At 36.6% G+C, this 21,981-nt stretch overlaps 1 protein-coding gene across 5 annotated transcripts in view; it reads left to right on the top strand.

The window, feature by feature from the left end:
• The first annotated feature begins 8,641 nt into the window (after window positions 1-8,641).
• Window positions 8,642-21,981, top strand: part of whrna (whirlin a) — a 197,744-nt gene continuing 184,404 nt past the window's right edge. For 3 of the 5 annotated variants that reach the window (XM_028463219.1, XM_028463216.1, XM_028463218.1), the window contains exon 1: window positions 8,642-9,845. In XM_028463219.1, coding sequence (XP_028319020.1) covers window positions 9,093-9,845 — 753 coding nt within the window. In that variant the 5' untranslated portion in view covers window positions 8,642-9,092. The remainder of the gene's footprint in view (window positions 9,846-21,981) is intronic. The other 2 variants (XM_028463220.1, XM_028463217.1) reach the window with 1 other exon arrangement.

The raw sequence follows: 21,981 nt of genomic DNA, 5'->3' as shown, positions 1-21,981 counted from the left end.
CTGGCAAATAAATGAGAAATTAATTTTTTTGTTAGTGGCTAGTAAAATAGGAACGTAAAGATTCTCTATGAAATGTAATGAAAATGAAACAATTGCATTAATAAAAAAAGTGTTACATATTGAAACATTTCTTCCCTTTTTAAGTTATTGCTAGTCTTCATTATTATCTTCCCCTTTAATTAAAGTGAAACCGTGAAAATTTAGTATTTACGAAGTGTTTATCAAATTGGTAGCCCTTTAGATTATTCAGTACCTTTGAACCACTCCGAACACTCTGAATGATGCCATAAAACCTACATACCGCAGCTTTAAGGCTCTAATCATAAGAACTAATGAACTGTGACAGAGCGGAGAGACTCTTCTTTTCTCTGTAGATTCCTTCTGGAATTACTTTTGATATTATACTTTTTGATTATTTATATATATTATTATATATTATTTCTAATGAATAAGTCATGACCACCTGTGGGGTTATCTGAAATTTAAATGAAGTCACTTGGAATGTCTATTAATTGATAGAAAATGTACAATTGCTAATTGAAAATTAATTTCCGAATTTATTTTTATTATAATTTTTTTCAAATTAAAACACAACATAACTGTATTCTATACTTCCAACAGAGGTGAAAGTAATGGATTATAAATGTGTTACTGTAATTGAGTCGCTTTTATGGGTACTTGTACTTTTTTGAATCATTAATTTTACTTAAACTTAAGTAAGTTTTAAAAGCGGGGTTGGGGCCAGAGGAGACGGTGAAGAAACAGGTTGTGTGTGAATGTGAGAGTGTTCATTGTTTGTTTGAGATGATGCTGTTTACTGAGTCTCTCATGGTTCTCCAGCCGATGATGTGGGATAGCGTTGCCGTAGAGATGACCTTGAGAGTTTGTTAGATGAGCCAGATCGCAGGTGTTCATGGAGAATGTGGAGGAAAAAAAAACAGACCTTGACAGGCTGTTCTCAGGGGGCTGAATGAGAGAAGTTTTTGGTAATGTACCGTAAAAAAACAGCATTGAATGATGGTTAATTTCTCAATTTTAGAGTTCATAACTGTAGCTATACTATTTTTATTTTGCATTGAATTCATTTGTGTTATTTTATTTAAAAAATAATGTTATTCCATACAGATGCCTTTGTGTAAAATAAATGAAGTTCCATTTTTTGTAGATTTGATCTCTTCCTTTTTAAATTTCTACATGAGATGTTTACTGTATGAAAAGGAACCGTGGCAACGATTTATTACCAATAATAAACGTAATAACTTTTACTTTGAATATTATTTAATTGAGCTACTTTTTACTTGTACTTCAGTATTTCATGTATGACTTACTTACGTACTTGAGTATAATTTCAATCAAGTAACAGTACTTCTACTTGAGTAGAATATATCAGTACTCTTGACACCTCTGGTTTTCTGTATCTCAAATATAAATCTAGTTCAATAAAATGCTGACACGTCTTGTCACTTTGTGGCTACTCTGTATTTGTAACACAGTATAATAAACATGATTAAAAAAAAATATATTATAGAAAAATGTTTGTTATAATGGGGTCACAGTCCAAAAAAGGTTGTAAACCACTGACTTAAACTCTACAAACTCTGAGATTTGTCACAGCAGAGGTTCTCAACGTGTTTCACAAGATTCCATTAAGAAATACAGAAAATGACAACAAAAACACACCCCAGTATGTCCAGTCTGACCATTAAACACTGCTTCCTTTAACGTTACTGTTTGTGGAACTTTGACCTTTGCAAAATTAAACTACTGCCTATTTTATTGTATTTGTTCTTGGCTTTCAATGAATCATCAGCTTAATAAAAGTGTAATATTTCTCAGCTCAGGTTCTTTAATGAAATGTTGGATGTTTGGATCTTTTCTGCTTGTCAATGTGCAAACCAAGCCTTTAGTTGTGTGTGTGTGTGTGTGTGTGTGTGTGTGTGTGTGTGTGTGTGTGTGTGTGTGTGTGTGTGGTGTGTGTGTGTGTGTGTGTGTGTGTGTGTGTGTGTGTGTGTGTGTGTGTGTGTGTGTGTGTGTGTGTGTGTGTGTGTGTGTGTGTGTGTGTGTGTGTGTGTGTGTGTGTGTGTGTGTGTGTGTGGTGTGTGTGTGGTTAAGCAGGAGAACAAATCAATCCCAATCACTGAGTGTATTTTTAGATGCAGATCAATGAGGTGATGAAAGTGAGGAGATTCGGATGCGAGAGGCCGTCGCCATGACGATGACACCTAGATTTCACAATGACTTTAACCAGACCTCAGTTGTCAGGGATTTGCATAGAAAGCCATAAGATTCCGACCATCGACTGGTTAAGTGCAAAAGTTTCAAGGCAACAACAAAAATGATAAAATATCAAAAATACATAAGAGGACATCAAAAACACACATAATGACTAAAACAAACACAAAATAAATGCAAAAACAGACAAAATGACAAAAAAAATGCAAAATGACTAAAACAAACAGATAACAAGACAACAAAAATAAATGAAATGTAAACAAAATTATACAAACAATGACAAAGACACACAAAATGACTGAAAAAAACACAAAATGACCAAAATAAACAAAATAAAAAACACATTAATCCAAAAACAGACAAAAGAACAAAAAACAAATGGTGTGTGCGTGTGTGTGTGTGTTAAAGGTAGTAAAAGCTGTGCAGAGCTTTACTGCTGTGTCTAAAAGGCTTAAACTGCTCCTGTTTAACAGAATCATTGATTTCCATCAGGAGGAGGAGAAGTGAGTTGGATTTCATCCCATTTTAACCATTAAGACTCAAATAGAGCCACTTTGGCCTTTTAATGAGGGGAATAAACCACTGGTTATCCAGTACGCTGGTTCCCAAACTGTGGTACACACTCCCCTCCAGGAGTGGGAGTCTTGTTCCCAAGATGTATTTTTATTGTTTAGTTTTCTTTTTGATATCCAACTTAAATTCCTTATTTTTTTTATTTTTTCAAACTGATCCAGAATCAGTTTATGGATCCAGATCAACTTCTATACTTTTATCAGAGTCATTTTTATTATTCCCGCCACAAAGTGTGGAAGGGGGATATAGGTTTAAGATAGAAACCATTTAAGATAGAATAACCAAATTCGGTGTGTGGCTTCAGGATGTCAATACCTTGATGGAGTTTGAAAATGAGAAGCGCGCAATTATTTTTTCCGGAGTTATTGCCCTTGTTCTGTTTTTTGGACTCTGTTCGAGGTATTTTCATAGGGGACAGCTTTTCTTAGAAACCGTTTAAGATACAAAACCAAATTTGGTGTGTGGCTTCAGAGTAGAAATACCTTGATGGAGTTCGAAAATGAGAAGTGTGCAATTATTTTTTCCGGAGTTATTGTCCTTTTCTCAGAAATCGTTTAAGATAATTAGTCATTTTATATTCTGATGTGATAATTATATTAATATAATAATATTAATATTTCTCATGTATACATCTAAGTTCTTAGATTTAGGACATTTAGGAAAATGTTATGAGTTATAATGAGAACCAATCTGGCTGAGTACTGAAGACTAGTACTTTTGTCATCTCTGGCCTACAGTGCATTCAAATGTTTCATTGTAAATAGTAATGTAAACACATATTTGCAAATTTTTGCTAAATACATTTTCGATGTTCATTTTCAAAAATGACACATTTTTGTAGTCATTGTAGATGACGTGTGGAAAATATCAGAATTTCATCTCAGAAACTTTTTTTTACACTATTTTTAATTTCCCTCTCATGCTCTGGAAATATTTTATATTTAAACATCAGTTTTTAGGAGCCAATAAATGATTGTTAAAAACAAATGACCAACCTCTCCATGCTGTCTAGATGCACTTTGTGTATTTTTAGATTTTTGTCGTAATAAGTGAATTTTGACAGTCGTTCTAAATCTGCCTTTAAAGCTACAGGTGATGTTTCACATTAGAATTCCACCTTTTTTTAATCTTCCTACACTCTGCTTGTTCCCTAATGTTGCCTAAACTTCCCTGGCCCCCGGCCATTGCTGCGCAGCAGCTCTAATTGTGCTCTGATTACAGTTTGTACAGTAGATACTGTGATGACGTACGTTTAAAGCTTGAATGGAGCCTGAAGAGGCAGAAAAGGTTGAATCATGGAGGGATTTCACTGGTTTCATGTATGAAATTGATGCTTTTTAATGTGGATCTCCTTTGATGTTGCACTGGTATTAAGAGGTTTAATCAGGTTTGGAAAAACATCAAAGAACTCATTTTAATTCCAGCGAGGACGGATTTAGAACGAGACTGAACACACACACACACACACACACAGACAAATCAGACAATAATTACACACAAATATTTATTTAAAATAAATCTAATCAAACTGGAAACTTTAGCAAAGAGTCAGGATGTGTGTGTGTGTGTGTGTGTGTGTGTGTGTGTGTGTGTGTGTGTGTGTGTGTGTGTGTGTGTGTGTGTGTGTGCGTGTGCGTGTGCGTGTGCGTGTGCGTGTGCGTGTGTGCGCGTGCGCGCGTGCGCATTAACACAGAAGGTAACAAAGGGTTATGTGTGTTTTTTGTGTCTTTTTAATGTTGTTTTCTGTGTTGTTGTTGTTGTTTTGTGTGTTTTTTGTGTTACTTTCTCTTAGTTTTTTTTGTCTTGTGTGTTTTTGTTGTCTTTTGGTGTGCTTCTCATAATTTTGTGTATTTTTTGTTGTTTTGTCATTTTAAGAATAGTTTTTTCTCATGTGTTTCTTTGTTGCTTTTGTGTGTTTTTGAGATTTTTTTTTTTTTAGTGTATTATTGTTGTCCAGTCTAATTTTCTGTCGTTTCTATTCTTTTTAAAGTCAATGTTGTACGTTTACTAGGCTGCACACTATAGATCAGGTCCTGGAGAGCTCATGTCCTGCATTTTTTTTTTATATGTTTGAGCCAACTTTTGCTTATTTTTACCCTTTTTTTACAACTACACCAAACTTTCCATATTTTAACCTATTTTCTTGCCATATTGTTGCTCCTTTTAATGCATTTTTGCTACATTGCTCTCATTTCTGCCACTTCATCAAATCTCAGTGCCTTTTTCTGAACATGTTTTCCACTTTTAAGACTATTTTGGAGCTTATAAACCCTTTCCACTACTTTTCTCACCTAATGTCACATATGATGTCCCATTATTGTCACTTTTAACCTTTTTTCACCAAATTTCATGCATATTTTTCTGCCAATTTGACCACATTCACCCTTTGTCCTACCCATTATTTGCCAGTTTAAACTAATTGTTCCTACTACTGCCACTTTTTAGCCAATATTGACACTTAAACTCTTTTTACCACTTCATCTGTCCGTTTTTGGCCACTTTAATTTGCAACTTTTAACATCAACCTCCAGAGACGTGAGTTTAAAGTTTGTTTTTTCTAAATCACCTGTCATTCACACTGGGAAAGGTTACAGAGGACAGACTGATGTGGTTTAATGATCAGTGCTATGTGTTAGCGTAGCTCACAGTGGGAGTATGAACTCTATTGTTAGAAGTTAAAGCACTAATAATGCTTTGTTAAGACCATTGCATTGATTTGAGTCAAACTCTGGCTTCATTCAGACACTTTATTTATTTATAGAGGGAACTCTGATACATGTTGTTGTGAACAGAAAACAAGTCCAAACGGCTCATTTGGTTTCCAACACGTGGTCCTTCTTCTCACAGTGGCCGTGTCAGCTTTTCTGCTGAGTCACTCTTTGCCCTGCTTTAACCTTATTGGCTCCTTGGGTTTACTGCACGTCTTTGTCCTATTGACTGATCTCTGAGAGACTGTTTTCATCTAATACACACACGTCTTCACTCTGGATAATTGCTTTGACTCAGCACGTTGTGTGTGTGTGTGTGTGTGTGTGTGTGTGTGTGTGTGTGTGTGTGTGTGTGTGTGTGTGTGTGTGTGTGTGTGTGTGTGTGTGTGTGTGTGTGTGTGTGTGTGTGTGTGTGTGTGTGTGTGTGTGTGTGTGTGTGTGTGTGTGTGTGTGTGAGAGGTGTTAGGCATCAGGAAAACCTCTGTCATTTGTCAGACCAAACGGACTCATGACTCAGCAAAACCTCAGTCAAATTAAACGCCATCAATTGAAAAGGCTTCACTTGTCAAACCAAACGCCGTCAAATGACACGCCTGGGGCTTCAAAATAAAAGTCATCAGACTCAACGGCCTCCGTAAAACATGACATTGCGTTTTATTTTGAAGGAACCGGAAGTACACATGAAGGAGTACGTTGAAAAGCCGTTCTTTCCTGTTATTTTATTTTTTTTAAAGTAACGACATATCAACTTATTGTTTGATTAATAAATACATACTTAAATGAAACGTGGATATATCTTAACCTTTAAAAATAAAAAAATAAATAACAGTTTTCAACTTACTATGATAGCCGATTCAGCGCATATTGATGACGTCATTTGTATTTATGGTTTTCTGGTTTTCCTACATCGTCATATTGTGTTTTACAGCCTGAGGCCGTTGAGGCTGACGAACCCTGATCTTTTTTTTTTTTTTTAAATATAATTCCATATATTTTCCTGTGCAATATGTATTTCACAGCATGCCTGTCAATAGAATAATTTCTTTCAAAATAAAAGACAAGTCCAACATGAGAGACATTAAGTATTTATTTATTTTTGACCAGCTGTCCGCGACCCACCCGGTACAGGTCCGCGACCCACCAGTTGAGAATCCCTGGTTTAGTTCACACACTCCGGTGTCACGGTCTGAGTTCACATCGTACTGAGTTCCTCATAAAATCTCAGTATGTTACTGCTACGTACTGAGATGTACCTGTACTGGGTTATACTGATTTTAAAAACATAAAGTTACATTAGGTTAAGTGTTTTTTACTGCAATGTATATTATAATCATGTTTTTTTGGCAAATAAATTATTTATTTTTGTATGGAGCTTTATTATAATCATGTTTTTTTTTCCAACATGTGCTTTATTTTTATCCAAACAGAATGCAAGTAATAATAATAATAATAAAAACTGCATTGAATAAATTATAAAGCATTAGCTTAGCTTTGAAATTAATTTTTATCTCAGCATGGAGGAAGTAGAAAAAAGTAGCATAAATTCATTTTCCGGTAGTTTTTTGTCTTTGTGGTTTTGTTGTTTTTGTGTTTTGGAGTCATTATGTATGTTTTTATTATTTTTGTGTCAATGTTGTAATTTTGTTTTGTTTTTTCTGTCATTTTCTGCTGTTTTGTTGTTGATTTGTGAGTTTTTGTATATATTTTTAACAGTTTGTGTGTCTTTGGAGCTGTAATGTGTCGTTGTTTCGTGTGTTTTTTGTCATCATTTTTGTTTGTTGAAGTGGTTTTTGTGTCTGTCTTTGTTGTCATTTTGTGTGTGTGTGTTTTTTTTTAAATTTTTGTGTACTTTGTGCATGTTGCTCCTGGTTTGTGTGTTTCGGGGAGTTATTCTGTGTATTATGTTTGGCTTCATATTTTTTCCAACTTCTTGAATTACAGTTTTGGGGGATTTGCTTTGGGGGCCACAACAAATTAGACTGAGGGCCACATGTGGCCCCAGGGTCACCAGTTGCCCATGTCTGCTACAGGGACAGGGTGAGGCCTTAAAACAGGGGTGTCAAACTCATTTTTGTGTAGGGCCCAAATATCAGGTAATTTGATCTTAAGTGGGTCTCAGATTTTATGCAGGAAAATGAGTGTTTTCAACATTAATGTGCCAGAGTTTACACTTCCATGTATAAATGATACATAAAGTACGTAAGGCACAGATAATATCCAAGCAATAAGTGACAGATGTATCAGTCCTTGCAGGATTTTCCTCTTTTAAATTTCATTTTTTGACCAGTTTTTATTTAATTTGTGTAAAACTGTGAAATAATTTGAGTTATTTGAACAATGTGAGATTTAAAATGGCTGCAGTCATGTGATAAAATCATGGCAAAATTGCAATCCTCCAAATATTGTGGAGTTTCATATAATGGGCTGAGATATCTACAACTGAATTATGTGTATTTTTCTATTATGTTGTGTGTTTTTAGTGTCATTCTGGTACATTTTTGTTGTCATTTTGTGTGTTTTTGGAGTCATTTTGTTTATTTGTGTTGTTTTTAAAATGTCTTTTTCGGTCATTCGTGCATGTATTCGTGTATTTGTCTATTTTTCTATAATAATGTGTGTTTTAAGTTTTAGTGTCATTCTGTTGTATTTTTGTTGTCACTGTCACTAAATGATTGTTCATGTTTATTGTTCATGATTCTGTATGTTTATTATTGACCTTTTATGTATTTTTCTATTTTGTGTGTTTTTGTTGTCCTTTTGTGTATTTCATCTTACATTTTGTGTCTTTTTCTGTAATGTTGTGAGGTTTTAGTGTCATTCTAGAACATTTTTTGTTGTCATTTTGTGCATTTTCTTTGAGGGCTGCACAAAAGTGTCCTTGAGGCACAGATTCCGTTTTGCATGTTAATTGAGTGTTACAATAAAATCCTTGAAACTTGAAAATCGTAAAAAAAACTGTTGTACTTTTGCATATATATATATATATATATATATATATAAAACATAAACAACATGGACCAGGAACAGTGACGTGAATCAACATTTAAAAACAATAATATCCAACTTTAATTTGACGCCATGTGCGCGTCCCCTCAACTCGGTGACGTCCCACTACGTCACATCCCGTCGGATCGGCTGAGCTCGTGGTGTCGGTGTTTTTTCACACGCGCTGAGTCCGTAGAGGAGGACTGACACTGACGGTCAATAGACGCTGAGTTTGACCGTGAACCAGTAGTGGACCGTGTTTCTGTGCTTGTAACCGCTTTAAAGGACGTTTCTGTGGATTTTAATCGTTGGATTTGTTGACGGAGAGAACTTTTATTTGTATTCTTCTACCTTTAAAGGAGTTCTGGGCTGGTATTCTCTCTCTCTGTGTGTGTGTTGTTCATTGCTAAGCAGTGTGTGCTCGGACACCTGACCCACTGAGGATAATTAGACGCACGCTCAGTGACGCGCGTGCAGCCGCAGCCTCGCGCTATAAGCTCCGTAAGTTCCACGGGACGAAGCCCAGAGTCCGGTTCTTCTACCGGAACCATGGACACGAGCCTAGCCCGGGTCTCGTGACGCCGTTTCCCCGCCATGAGCAGCAGCACCACCGACCTGGACCTGGAGCGCGTGTCGCTCGGCTCCTCCGTGAACTCGGTGGCGTCCAGCGCGAGGACGCTGTCGGCCAACGTGAGGAAGCTGCACCACGCGCTCAACCTGCTGCTCAGCGACCCGGAGCGCGAGCAGTTCATCCACTGCCTCAACGTGTACCACTCCAAGCGGAACGTGTACGACCTGGTCCAGACCCTCCGCGTGATCCTCAACGCGCCCAGTAAGCGGCAGCTGCTGCCCCTGCTCAGGCTGGTCATCCCCCGGTCCGACCAGCTGCTGTTCGAGCAGTACACCTCCGAGGGTCTCTACCTCAAGTCCGCTTCCCTCACCAGCAACGGGGAGGCAGAACCACCTCCTCCACCCCCTCCTCCTGGTCCTCCTCCGAACCCCCCCACTAACACCAGCACCCCTCCAGAGTTCCAGGTGGCCCTGCGCGGGTCCCCGGACAGCTTCAGCACCAGCAGCGATGGGACAGCTCCCCTCGTGCCTCTGCTCGGGAGGAACTTCATCCACGAGCCTCCGGGAGAGCCGCGCGTGGTCACCATGAAGCGTCACAAGAGCCACGAGGGTCTGGGCTTCAGCATCCGGGGTGGCTCGGAGCACGGGGTCGGGATCTATGTGTCCCTGGTGGAGCCCGGGAGCCTGGCGGAGAGGGAGGGGCTGCGGGTCGGGGACCAGATCATGAAAGTCAACGATAAAGTGTTTGAGAAGGTCACCCACGCGGAAGCAGTCAAGGTAGGACTTGCTTTAGCGCTCAAACACTATATCTGACATAGGCAACTGGTGGCCCGGGGGCCACATGCGGCCCTCGGTCTAATTTTGTGCGGCCCCCAAAACAAACTTATAATTCATGAGGTTGGAAGTTAAATGAAGCCCGACATAACACACGGGACACAGAAAACAACTTTAAAATATCAACAAAAGTACACAAAATGATAACAAGGACACACACTAAACAAAGACCTGAGATGTAAAGAATACTGATTTATCCTAATCAAGTAACAGTACTGTTGCATGATTGAAATTGAACAAGTTAAGTATGTAAAGTTTATTTGTATATTGTCTGTCATAGACAATAGTCAAAGTGCTTAAAATTAGTAAGATAAATATGAGCATGCAAATCAAGTAAAAAGTACAACACACAACGTTAGGTCAGGTTGGACTAAAATGCTTTCTGAAACAAGTGCTTTTTTAGGTGCTGAAATTACATTTATCATGTTATATTATTTATTATTATATTTATTTTTTTCTATTATACTTACAAGTAAGTCATACATAAATTACTCAAGTACAAGTAAAAAGCAGCCCAATTAAATAGTACTCAAAGTAAGTTACTAGTTACTTTCACCCCATGTTTATTTTTGGTAATAAATCTTGCCACGGTTCCCTTTCATACAGTAAACATCTCATGTATAAACATAAAAAGAAAGAAATTAAATGTTGCACAATTGGAACTTAATTTATTTTCCACTAAGGCGTCTGTATAAAATTAAAGGTTTGTCAAAATGTAATTTTTTTTTTTTTTAAATAACACCAATGAATTCAGTTATAAAGTCAGTATAGCTTTGCTTAGTATAGCTATATATTAGTATTGCTACATTTATGAACTGAGAAAATAACCTCCATTCAATGCTGTTTTTAGTGCGTTACGTTTAATCTGGTCGACTATGATGTGATGCGTTTGATTGTCTGGTCATTTCATTTTTTGTAGTTTCACAATGTCCGTTGATCAGTTTAAAACGAACATAATAATTTATTCAGTAATAGTTTGGTGTAGAAAATTACTTTACCTCTTTTAAAAGGTACTGAAGTACAAGTTTCATTTCTTATTTTGAAATATACTAAAAAAAAAAGTACAAGTTGCCATAAAAGCAACACAATTACAGTAACCGTTACTTTCACCTCTGACAAAGACACTAAACCGGGGATTCACATTAAATCGTGACCTACTTTTTTTTAGAATTCTATCAACCAAATGTAGTTTTTCGAAAACGCACACAAATAATTAAAAACAATGAAAAATAAAATCTATATATTTTCCTATGCAACATACATTTCACAGCATGCCTCTCATGTTGGACAAGTCCAACATGAGACATTAAGTATTTATTTTTGACCAGCTGTCCATGACCCACCCAGTACATTTTATACAATATAAACCATTCTATGACACAACCATCACCACAGCACACAGTCAATTATTTTGTCAAACTTCAAAACAAAAATGGCGACATAAACCAGCCAGCACTCCTTATCTTTAAATGTGCAGTCCGCAACTCTCAGATCACTCTCTCCCTCCTTCCACGCTGCTCTCTTGCCCTGCCTCCAAACTTTCCAAAGTCCATCCCTCAGAGGAGCTAACAAGCTAACGCTAGCCAGACAGCACCATCACAGTAATATAACATGCTCTGTTTAAAGCATATTACTGCAGCGCTTCTCTCTCTTCATGTGCACAAACCGCAGCTGCAGCAACAACAGTGTCACTTACAGCAGCTCACACAGAGGCTGCTACGCGCACATGAACAACACGCACCACCGAGTTCTAGTGTAACAATTACAAATCAAACATAATGCAAATCAAGCAGCAGTAATTACCTTTCAAGCAGAAAAGTCTTTGATTCCATCTTCTCCTCCTCCAGACCATACACTGTAAAAAAAAAAAAAAAAAGAAAAAAAAAAAAAAGAGATGGGTCTCTAGCTCCGGGAAAGGGGCGGGGCCTGTGAGCAACAGCTGTCAGACAGCCCATCAAACACAATCCTGGCTCTGATTGGTGCTTTTTGCTCGGTCACGGTGCATTCTGGCAATCTGCCAAAGGCTGCAGGAGCAGCAGGGGGCGGGGCTCAATGAGTCTGTTTTTTTTCACACAAACTACTAGTTTGATGTAAAGCTGTCCTTACATAGTGACAGCTTTAGCAAATATGACAAAAAGTCACTTTTAGAAGAGTTGCAGACTGCACCTTTAAAGCCATAAAATGTCTTACTGAATCCAAATTGGTCTCAGTATCTTCCTAAGACATTCACCAAACTTAACGAATCCCATAATTCAGTCCAAAACACAGTAAAACTGCTGTAAAAAAATAATAAAATGTAACGTTTACAATTTACAAGGAGAAAGCAGCTCCACCCTGATGTCGTCTTACTTTCCTAGCTCTGTGAGGTTGACTGTATCTTGTTTTCAAGCCAATACACATAACTAATTTTTAACTGTTTATGATAAAATAAGCCAGGTGAGGATGGAAATATTTGTACTTGTGTTCATACTACAAAACCTCAGTTGTACTGATACCTACCATGTCCACCAAAGGGTTCAAACACTGTTATCGTTCCAATTTGGGAATGTCTTGGAAGGCGGTTATCTGAAATCTGGGTGGACCTTAAAGGGTTAAAATAACATTTGTCTCTGTAAGCTGCCTCATTTCATGCACTAATTTACCCTTTAAATGAACTAGTGATGATAAGTGTCTGCTAGTGTAGGGAAAAATAAGCACTAGCTACAGTAACAACGGTGTCACAGACTGAGGCTTCCTATTGGTGGTTCAGCCCATAATGAAACATGACAACCAATGAAAACTCAGGATTTTGCTCGATAGTTTGCTGTAAGAGGCACACTTGCATGTTTAGTTCTATTTGTGACTATTTGTTTTTTTTATTTCAATTTGAAGTTATTTCTATTTAATATTTATTTATTTAACAGTTGGATATTTTACTGTATCTATCTATATTTACAGACAGCACATTATTTATTAATAATAATAATAATAATAATAATAATAATAATAATAATAATAATGAAGGGTTGTAAAGTTAAATCTGTTGTTAAACAATCATTTTGTACCGATGATGCATTAGGGATGTGGTGAGCTCGGGGCCACAGGATCCAAACTTGCTTAGAGCCCCAATTTCTTATGGACGTCGTACCATTAAGATAAATTACTATCTGATGGGAGAATATATAGTGTTGATGTGCATTGCATAAGGCTGCACCATTATGGCCAAAATGGTAATCACGATTATTTGGATCAATATTGTAATCACAATTATAGTATTAATCATCATGTCTGTATTTTCAATGAGCTACTTTTTAATAAAAAAATATGTTTACAGTTTAGAGTGCAAAATAAAAGCTTTAAACAATAATAATGATGAATATTATAAAGAAAAAATACAAATTTACCCAAGAATTACAAAGTTTAGAGTGCAACTGCTTGAAAAAAATGTCAGCGTATAAAGAAAAGACAAGAACATTAAGGTGTGTTCACACCGAACCCGACTTTAGCGACTAGATTACATTTCTAATCAATGTAAGTGACGTGACTCGCACTTTCTCCTTCAGAAGGGTTAGCCCAGCTGAGGTGGAATAGATCATAAATGGGCTTTCTCCTAGCAGTGCTGGTTCTTACGGCATTGAGGCCAAGTTTATCAAGCTTTGCTCTGATTTTCTGTTTTCCCTTAGTTGATCTGTTCAACTTGTCATTTAATACCTGTGAAGTTCCCTCTGCCTGGAAATGTGCGAAGGTCATACACCTTCACAAAGGGGGTGATACTAGTAACTTAAATAATTATAGGCCCATTTCAATTATTAATAGTACTAGTACAGTGTCCTTCTGAAGTATGTATTCATGTGGGAGCTTAAGTAGAGTTGTCAATTATGGTCAAATGAGTGTGTGTACTCTGTAGTGTTATAAAGGGGTATATTTGTGATTGCAAAATAAGTGTACGATTTCCTTGGTTTAATTTAATGGGACATGTGCATGTTGCCATTGTAGTGTGATTCTGGAGTCATTTTGTGTATTTCTGTATCTTATTTGGTGTAGTTTTGTGCATTTCTGTTGTAATTTTGTGTGATTTTTGTATAAATGTAAAATTTTCTGTATTTTGAGTCATTTTCATATTTTTGTTGTTTGGTGTATTTTTCTGTAAAGTATGTTTTTTGGAGTCGTGTATTTTTTTTTATCTTCCAGTTGTCTTTGTGTGCATTTTTTGTATAATTGTTTTTTGTTGCCATTGCAGTGTGATTCTGGAGTCATTTTGTGTAGTTTAGTATCTTTTTTGGTGTTCATTTTCATATTTATTCTGTTGTCGTTTTGTGTACTTTTTCCATAAATGTTTAGTTTTTTGTTTCATTTTACTCGTTTAGTATATTTTTTATTATAAATAACTTGTGTGGTGAGTGTGCATGTTCCCGTGAATGTTTGAGACTGATAACCAAACTCCATAGCCATTGTAGCGCCAATCAGAAAAACAACAAAACGGCGCAAAACAAAATGCAAAGCTCCAAACTAAATGAATCAGTAAATTAAAGTATTATCTACAATTCGGCTGTCTTTTTTTAAAAACAAAAATCAGTGGTTACCTTCGAAACGAGTGGTCAGAGTTTAGCTTTCATGTGCGGCACCACAGGCAATCTGCAGTTTTCCAGATGGAGTATTGAACGGGTTGAGTTCAATACCGACTTTATTTAAACGGCACTTTTTAATATTGACCTTCTTTTCTTTTTTAAACCCAAACAAACTGCGACAGTGATGTCATGAACCCGGAACAGGAAGTAGCATGCTCAATACCTCGCTCATTACCGAGACTGCCGTAGTCTTAAAATGCTCATTATGAACATTTTGCAACACCAAACTACTCCAAAATAACAGATGCACACACTCGTGGTATTTGGAACCCGTTGACTAAGTTTCAGGTCGAACTCATACCGTGTCGGGGAGATATTCGCTCCACTAAAACGCACGCACGCACACACACACACACGGGCCTTTGCTGCTTTATTAATAGTATCATTAAAGTATATGAAAAAATTGTATTCAATCAACTATCAGAACACCTATCATCCAAAAATCTCTTATCTCTATTTCAATCTGGCTTCATAAAGCATTTTTCAGCTACGTCTGCATTGCAAAAATTTACCAATGATATTTTTTCTGGTTTTGACAATAGTTTGCTGACTGGTGCTTTATTTATAGATCTCACAAAAGCGTTCGATATGGTTTATCATTACTTTTTTTTTTTTTTAGACAAGCTTCATTCTATAGGCCTATAGGTCCTCGCTTCTCTGGTTCAATTCTGTCCTGTTTCTGCTAATGTGATCAAACTGACTTTTTCTGATATGTCACCAGTCCCAGTTGTTGATCAATTCAAATATCTCGGCTTATGGCTTGACTCTTCACTCTCTTTTAAAACTCATATACAAACTATCACAAATAAAATTTCATATCGAATAGAACTACTTTATGATTTATCAATCACTTCTACCTCCATCCTCCAACCACTTAGTGTCACCTACAACAGTCTGTGTAGGTTTATCCTCCGCTGTCCTTTTAGAACTCGTACGAGCAATTGTCATGGCTCACTCTGCCATCCAGACGACAGCTTCACTGGTTATTTATATTCAAATGTATTAATCTCAGTTTTCCTGATTATGTAAAACAATATTTGATTCCTCTCCGATCCTCTTACAGTTTACGTCACTTAAATCAATCATACCTTAAAGTCCCCAGAGCCAAAAAAGAAGTTGGAAAACACTCATTTAAATATAAAGTTCTATTTGATTGGATCATACTCCCACGAGAAATCTGCTCTCTAACTTCTCTGCCTCTGTTTAAAAATGCTCTTGTGCACCATCTCCAGACTCATGTCAGTGTTCTTCATCATAGGTTGTCTAGTATGTATGCATATGTGTATGTTTCTATTTATGTGTATATATTTATTTTATTTATTTATTCAGTTCATTTCCGACATGGTTGCAATCACAAAAATTCACTTTCACATTCAGAGCAAAATCAAATCATCGTTTTTTTTTTTTTTTTTTTTTTTTTGCATGTCGGAAAGGGCGACGGAAAAAAGCAGTTTGCTTATTTAGATTCGTCCCCTGGTTTGAACACAGATAATTTTACATCAAAGCTCGTGTCTTTCCTGGTCAAACATTCTTATCGTCTTCATACCACAATTTCATCTTTTCATTTATTTTTATTTTTTTATTTTTTTCCTTTTTTGTGTGATGTGTTCTCGTCTGCAGTCATTGTTCCTGTTGTTACTCCTCCTCACTGTCCTTTTCATCCGTATCTCCTCGGGCTTTCTTTTCCAGTTGTTGTTTACGTTCCTCCAACTAGGGCTGGGCGATATGGCCTTTTATAAATACCGCGATATTTTTAGGCCATGTCACGATACACGATATATATTTCGATATTTTGCATTACCCTTGAATTAACACTTTGATGCACAAAATCACACCAGTATGATGATTCTATATGTCTACATTAAAACATTCTTGATCATACTGCATTAATATATGCCAATTTTAAACTTTCATGCAAAAAAGGGGATATCACAACTAAGTCAAAGTTGACATAACTGTATTTATTAAACAGTGAGTGGCTCAAACATAAAATTGTCAACAGAAAGTGCACGTTCTGTGCAAAATTGTCACAGAGACATTTCAAAACAAGACATTAGTGCAGGATGCAACTCACATGGCATTTCAAAACACAAAATTTAAGTGCACCTTTTGTGCATAATGCCACTAAGATATTTAAAAAAAAAAAAAAAAAAAAAAGTCCGCGAGTTTAACGGTATGGTCATTTTCAACACCGCACAGACTACAAGCTGCGATATATCGAGTATATTCGATATATCGCCCAGCCCTACCTCCAACTCTGTGTTGTTCGATGAAGAGTTGACTTGGGACCTGTATGCGTGTAGGAATATCCTCCGTGTCTTCTCCTTAAATCTTGTCAGATTTACGGATTGTTGTCTCTACATCAAGGTTATTCCAGAGGTTCATGGCTCTATACACAGTACTATGTTTCCCAACGTTTGATTTGACCCTGTGTAGTCTAAACACATTATTATATCTGAAGTCGTAGGAATTTTGATTGTATATGAAACGTTTTTGTATTTGATGTGGTAGTTTTTTAAATGAAGCCCTAAATGCGTGTATTTGTGTGTTGTAGTGTATTATTTCTTGCAGTTTTAGGTATTTTGCCTCCACAAATAATTCGTTTGTGTGTGCGTTGTGTGGTGCTTTATGTAAAATTCTTATAGCTTTTTTTTTGTAGTTTAAATAATGGTTCAAGATACGTTTTGTAGTTTTTTCCCCATATTTCGGAGCAGTAATTTAAATGTGATGCTATGAGTGAAGAATAGATTGTTTTAAGTGATTTGGTATGTAGGATTTGTTGAAGCTTCCATAGGATGTAACTGCTTTTGGCAACTTTGTTTTTAACTATTTGTATATGTTTTTTCCAGGTCAGCTTGTCGTCCATCCACACTCCTAGTACCCTATATTCTTTTACTTGTTCTATTATTTCCATGTTTAGTTTCAGTCTTATATCTCCTATTATTTTTTTCTTTCCGAAATTGATGAATTTTGTTTTGTTGACGTTTAGGGCTAGTTTATTTACATCTAACCATGTCTGGAGTTTTGATAACTCTTCATTGTTGACTCTATTAAAGTTTTAATGTCTTTACCTGAGCATAGGATGGTTGTATCGTCTGTATATGTATAAATATAATATGGTGAACTGCAGTCAAGTGTGTGTGTATTGTGTTTTGTTTTTCCTTATGTACTTTGTAATTATTTATTGTCTTTTTTTGCTGTATCTGTCATTTGACGCAATCTTGAGGACCCCCTCGAAAATGAGATGTTTCATCTCAAGGGGCTTATCCTCTAAATAAATGAATTCATGAAATTCCGAGTGAGCCGAAGTTTTGCTCGCTTTTTATTGAGATAGTGTAATGAAGCCTTAATCCTGTGTTTTTGCCCCCTAGTGGTTTGGTGTCTACCAGGGGTTGAGAGAGTCTGATTAGATGTGCAGTAGAACCTGCATTTTAAAAGAAAAAATCACCAACAATCATGTTAATTTAATCATAGCAGACAAAATCGTAATCACGATTAAAATTCGATTAATTGTGCAGTCCTTACATTGAATATTTTTGTCTGATATTCCTTATTTTGCTGCATTATGTGACACTTGTTTACCATCTTTAGAATTCAAACCCTAGATCAGGGGTCTGCAACCTGCGGCTCTGGAGCCTCATGTGGCTTTTTGATTCTTTTGCAATGGCTCCCTATAGCTTTAAAAACACTGTTGAAATAGTTTTTTTTTTAAAAATAAAATCATGATATAACAATTTGTTAACCTAGAAATAAATCGCATTGTGCAATGACTCAGCACCTTCCGACTTCATCCCCTGCAACATCTACAGACCATCAGCTTTCCTGCAGCTGTGACTAACCTTAAGTTTTAAATTCCCGGTGAGATAACTAAACCAACAAAAACACTATTCTGGAAGAAAATGGATAATTTAATTGTATGAGGAACAGATTAATTTAACCATCAAAGTACAGGTTAACAATGCATGCTTTATGTGTGGCAAGAAATGAGCAATTAGCATGTGTTCATGTGTTCATGTAAATTGAGATGTGTATGAATTTGAAGATGCAAGATACTGTTTTATTTCTTGATGTCAATTTATTTTATCTTTATTTTAAACTGTTTTTAAGTTTCCATTTACATGATCAATAAAAATCTAATTAAATCAAACATTATTCTATATAATTTTAACTGTATAGAATTTAATACACTGTATTGTCTTCATTTTCGGCTTCAGGAGGACTTTAATCCAGGTGAGATGAGGCAAATAGGTTCCTTTGAGAATAAAGGTTGCAGACTCCTGGTCTAGATGATGACTTCTAGTGTTGTTGGTGTGTGTGTAACAGGAGCCGTTGATGTAACCGTAGAGGACGTTCACTGAGTTTCCCTCTGGATTCTCAGAGCTTGTCGTGGTCTGACCTCATTTGGCCTTTTTTACCTTAGCGTGAACATGTTTTACTGAATCAATGGGAAACACTGACATTTACATGCAGTGGCTGGAAACCATTAACTGCTATTGGCAGTGATGTAGTGTGGTGTGTGGGTGGTGCAGCTGAGAGTGATTTAGGGCGAGACCTTTGGAAAATCTCTCCTAACCTTTCCTATTCCACGTCCTTTCTGTTCCTTTTCCCCTTCATTACTTTTCTGTGCGCTCCACTGACCAATAAGATAATTGTGCTGGTCCTTTACCTGCTGGAGCATGCAGGTGTCACATCACACTCTGTTAATGGGCCTTTAACAAGTCAGACTGAGACGATCGTTACTGCACCGCTCTGTGTTCACTACCGCTCTACAAGCATTTATTACCCACACAAGTAGAAACTCATACTCTGTTATATTTACGTTGCACTCATATTGATTTTTCTCTCAATTTTTGATTGTTAAAGATAAATACAGTTTCAGCATATATACGTGACCTTTTTAATACACAACATTTACCATTTTAAATGCAAGAGGAATACCTATTTATTCACTCTGGCTTTCATGTAGTGCTTTATGATTTTATGCTTTGAAATATTTGTAATGTTATATAATTTTTCTGAGTATTAGGCCTAGGATAATTTTTTTTTTTTAAACGATTAATCTAGCGATTATTTTTTCGATGCATTGATTAATTTAATGATTAATTTTTCCATTTTGATTCGATTCAACTCGATTCGATTATCTCCCCATTAATTGACTAAAAGTAATTTATAAATGTTGATTTACATATCTCAAATGAAGAAAGAAAGGGGGGGACAAAATACCCCCAGCCTGTGAGCCTGATAGCAAAATAATAGGTGGCATGTAGGAGGTAGCAGCGCACCTTTGGATGAGAGATCATCCATGTTCAGCAGAGCTCAGAGGGAGAGAGGGAAGGAGTTTGAGACAGAAAATGGCACTACAGAGTTGACGTTCCCAGCAGCGCACACTCGACCAGAGCATGTGTGGAACTCATGGATAATGTAGCGATGGTGAGATAAAACAATAAAAAAAAAACAGGGAAAGCAGTGACACTCTGCATGTCCGGAAGAAGAGGAAGTTGTGTGTGCAGACTGACGGGAGAGGAAGTTGGAGGAATCAATTCAACTTTGACATAGATAGCAAAATAATAATAACTTTGCCATCAAAAGCCCAGTCTGTGTTTTTTTATTTTTTATATATATAAGGAAACAATGTTCAGATGTTAGTTGTCACTAAAGCAAAACAAATAGCTTTAAAGTCACTGACAGGGTTTTTTTTTAGAAAAAGGCTTTTTTGCTCTGAAACTGAAGATTTGTGTAAAACTTGCTCTATTCAACGGCTGATTACAAAAGAACAAAACGAGCCAGAAACAAAGGTTTTTTGATGAAAGTAGAGGCTTTAATCTTTCAGAATCTGGTGTCAGATTTCAGATAGTCATAGTAGAAAAGATTCTGTGGGTCTTTAAAATAGTCAAGATGCTCAAAAACGGCTGGCACTGAGGGGGGTAGAAAATCTGAAAATGGCTGGCACTGAATGAATTAATAAAAAAAAGTCAGTGGAGCCGGCAGCTTGTCATGGTGTCCTTCCTCAACCAACAGAAGATTTATGTTGAAAACACATAGCCCTAGCTTACTGAAAAAAGTGCATCTTTTAATTCTTCATTCACATGAAAATAACAACTTAAAGTTATACACTACATTTTGTGTGTGCCCCTGTGCGTTTGTTGCTGCCGCTGATGATGTCACGGTGGGTGTTTCCTCGTCGCGTCGACTCGCGGTCACACCCTGGATAAAGGACGAGTGTTACAGGGAACAGTTAGCGTCGACGAACGAGTGCTTGTCTTCACTGCCTTGCACTTTTGAAACTCGGAGAAGCCACTCGCATTAGTTATTCTCCAGCACCGCCATCTTTGTCTTACTCGGATGATGCATCGGTGCGCATATTTTGCATCGATGTATTTTTTTGCGTCTACGTCATCAATTACGTCGACGTGTTGTCCCGGCCCTAGTGAGGATACAGGAGGTATTGTTACCCGTAATGTTTGTTATAGTTATTAATCTGCTTCCGTCTTGCTCTAACTACTCCCACATTTTTCAACCGATTTCAACAAGTTCAGTGTCAAAACCTTCAGATAATTTCTGGACATTCTGTTATGTATTGGCTTATTTTTTTAAATAACATTTCAACTTTTTAAACTACTCAACTTTAGAGTTTCCCCATCCACTTCAGCCAGTTTTCAACATCATTTTAATTTACCTTCAACTTTGAACTTTAGCTAAATGTAGCTAATGCTAATGCAGTGTTCCACGACGCAGGCCGGCACCTTCATCCTTGCTTGCATTTTCTTCAGGAAATGCAAATATTCTCGTTGTTACTGTTTTTATCCATTTTTTTTTTTACAATTTATATTTCAGAAATTCTTCTTTTTTCTGCTTTTTTCTTATTTTGTCATCTTTTTAATTATTTTATTAGATTAATTCTGTGCGCATTAGTTTCTAAACCTTTTTATCATTTGACCTTTCCCCCCAGAAAACTGATGACTGAATGTTTAGCAAGTGTCGCAAACCGACAGTTGTGTCAAATTTTTTTCATATTCTCGTTCAAAAAGTCACATTACATACAGTAATCACATGGCAACGTGGGACTTTGTGCATAATAACATTAAAATATCCATACGACACAGACTAAACCCTCATATCATACATTTCTATGGTATTTTTTCCTGTAAAACGTGACCGTGAGTAGTAACTTAAATAGCAAACAGACATGCCAAATTTCCCACAACGTTATCTTGCTTGGTTTCAGCGTGATTTCAGTGTACATTCCGTCCTCAATGTGATACCAAAGTGGCTCTTGTAAAAAATGACTTTTATTGAACTTTATTGCTGTTAAACTGTAAAAAAATGCAATGAAAATAACGTCTCCTCAGCATCTTTCATTACTTTTTTTTTTTTTTTTACAGTCTGTGCTGTCTGTTTCATATTCCTTATAAATGCATCATTTCTACGACGTTTCTCAGACCGGAAATGTTCTGTTTTCCTTTGAGACTGTG

This window comes from Gouania willdenowi, chromosome 12 (genome assembly GCF_900634775.1).
Source record: "Gouania willdenowi chromosome 12, fGouWil2.1, whole genome shotgun sequence".
In the NCBI taxonomy this organism is placed as follows: Eukaryota; Metazoa; Chordata; class Actinopteri; order Blenniiformes; family Gobiesocidae; genus Gouania; species Gouania willdenowi.
This window is presented reverse-complemented; position numbering and strand designations above follow the sequence as displayed.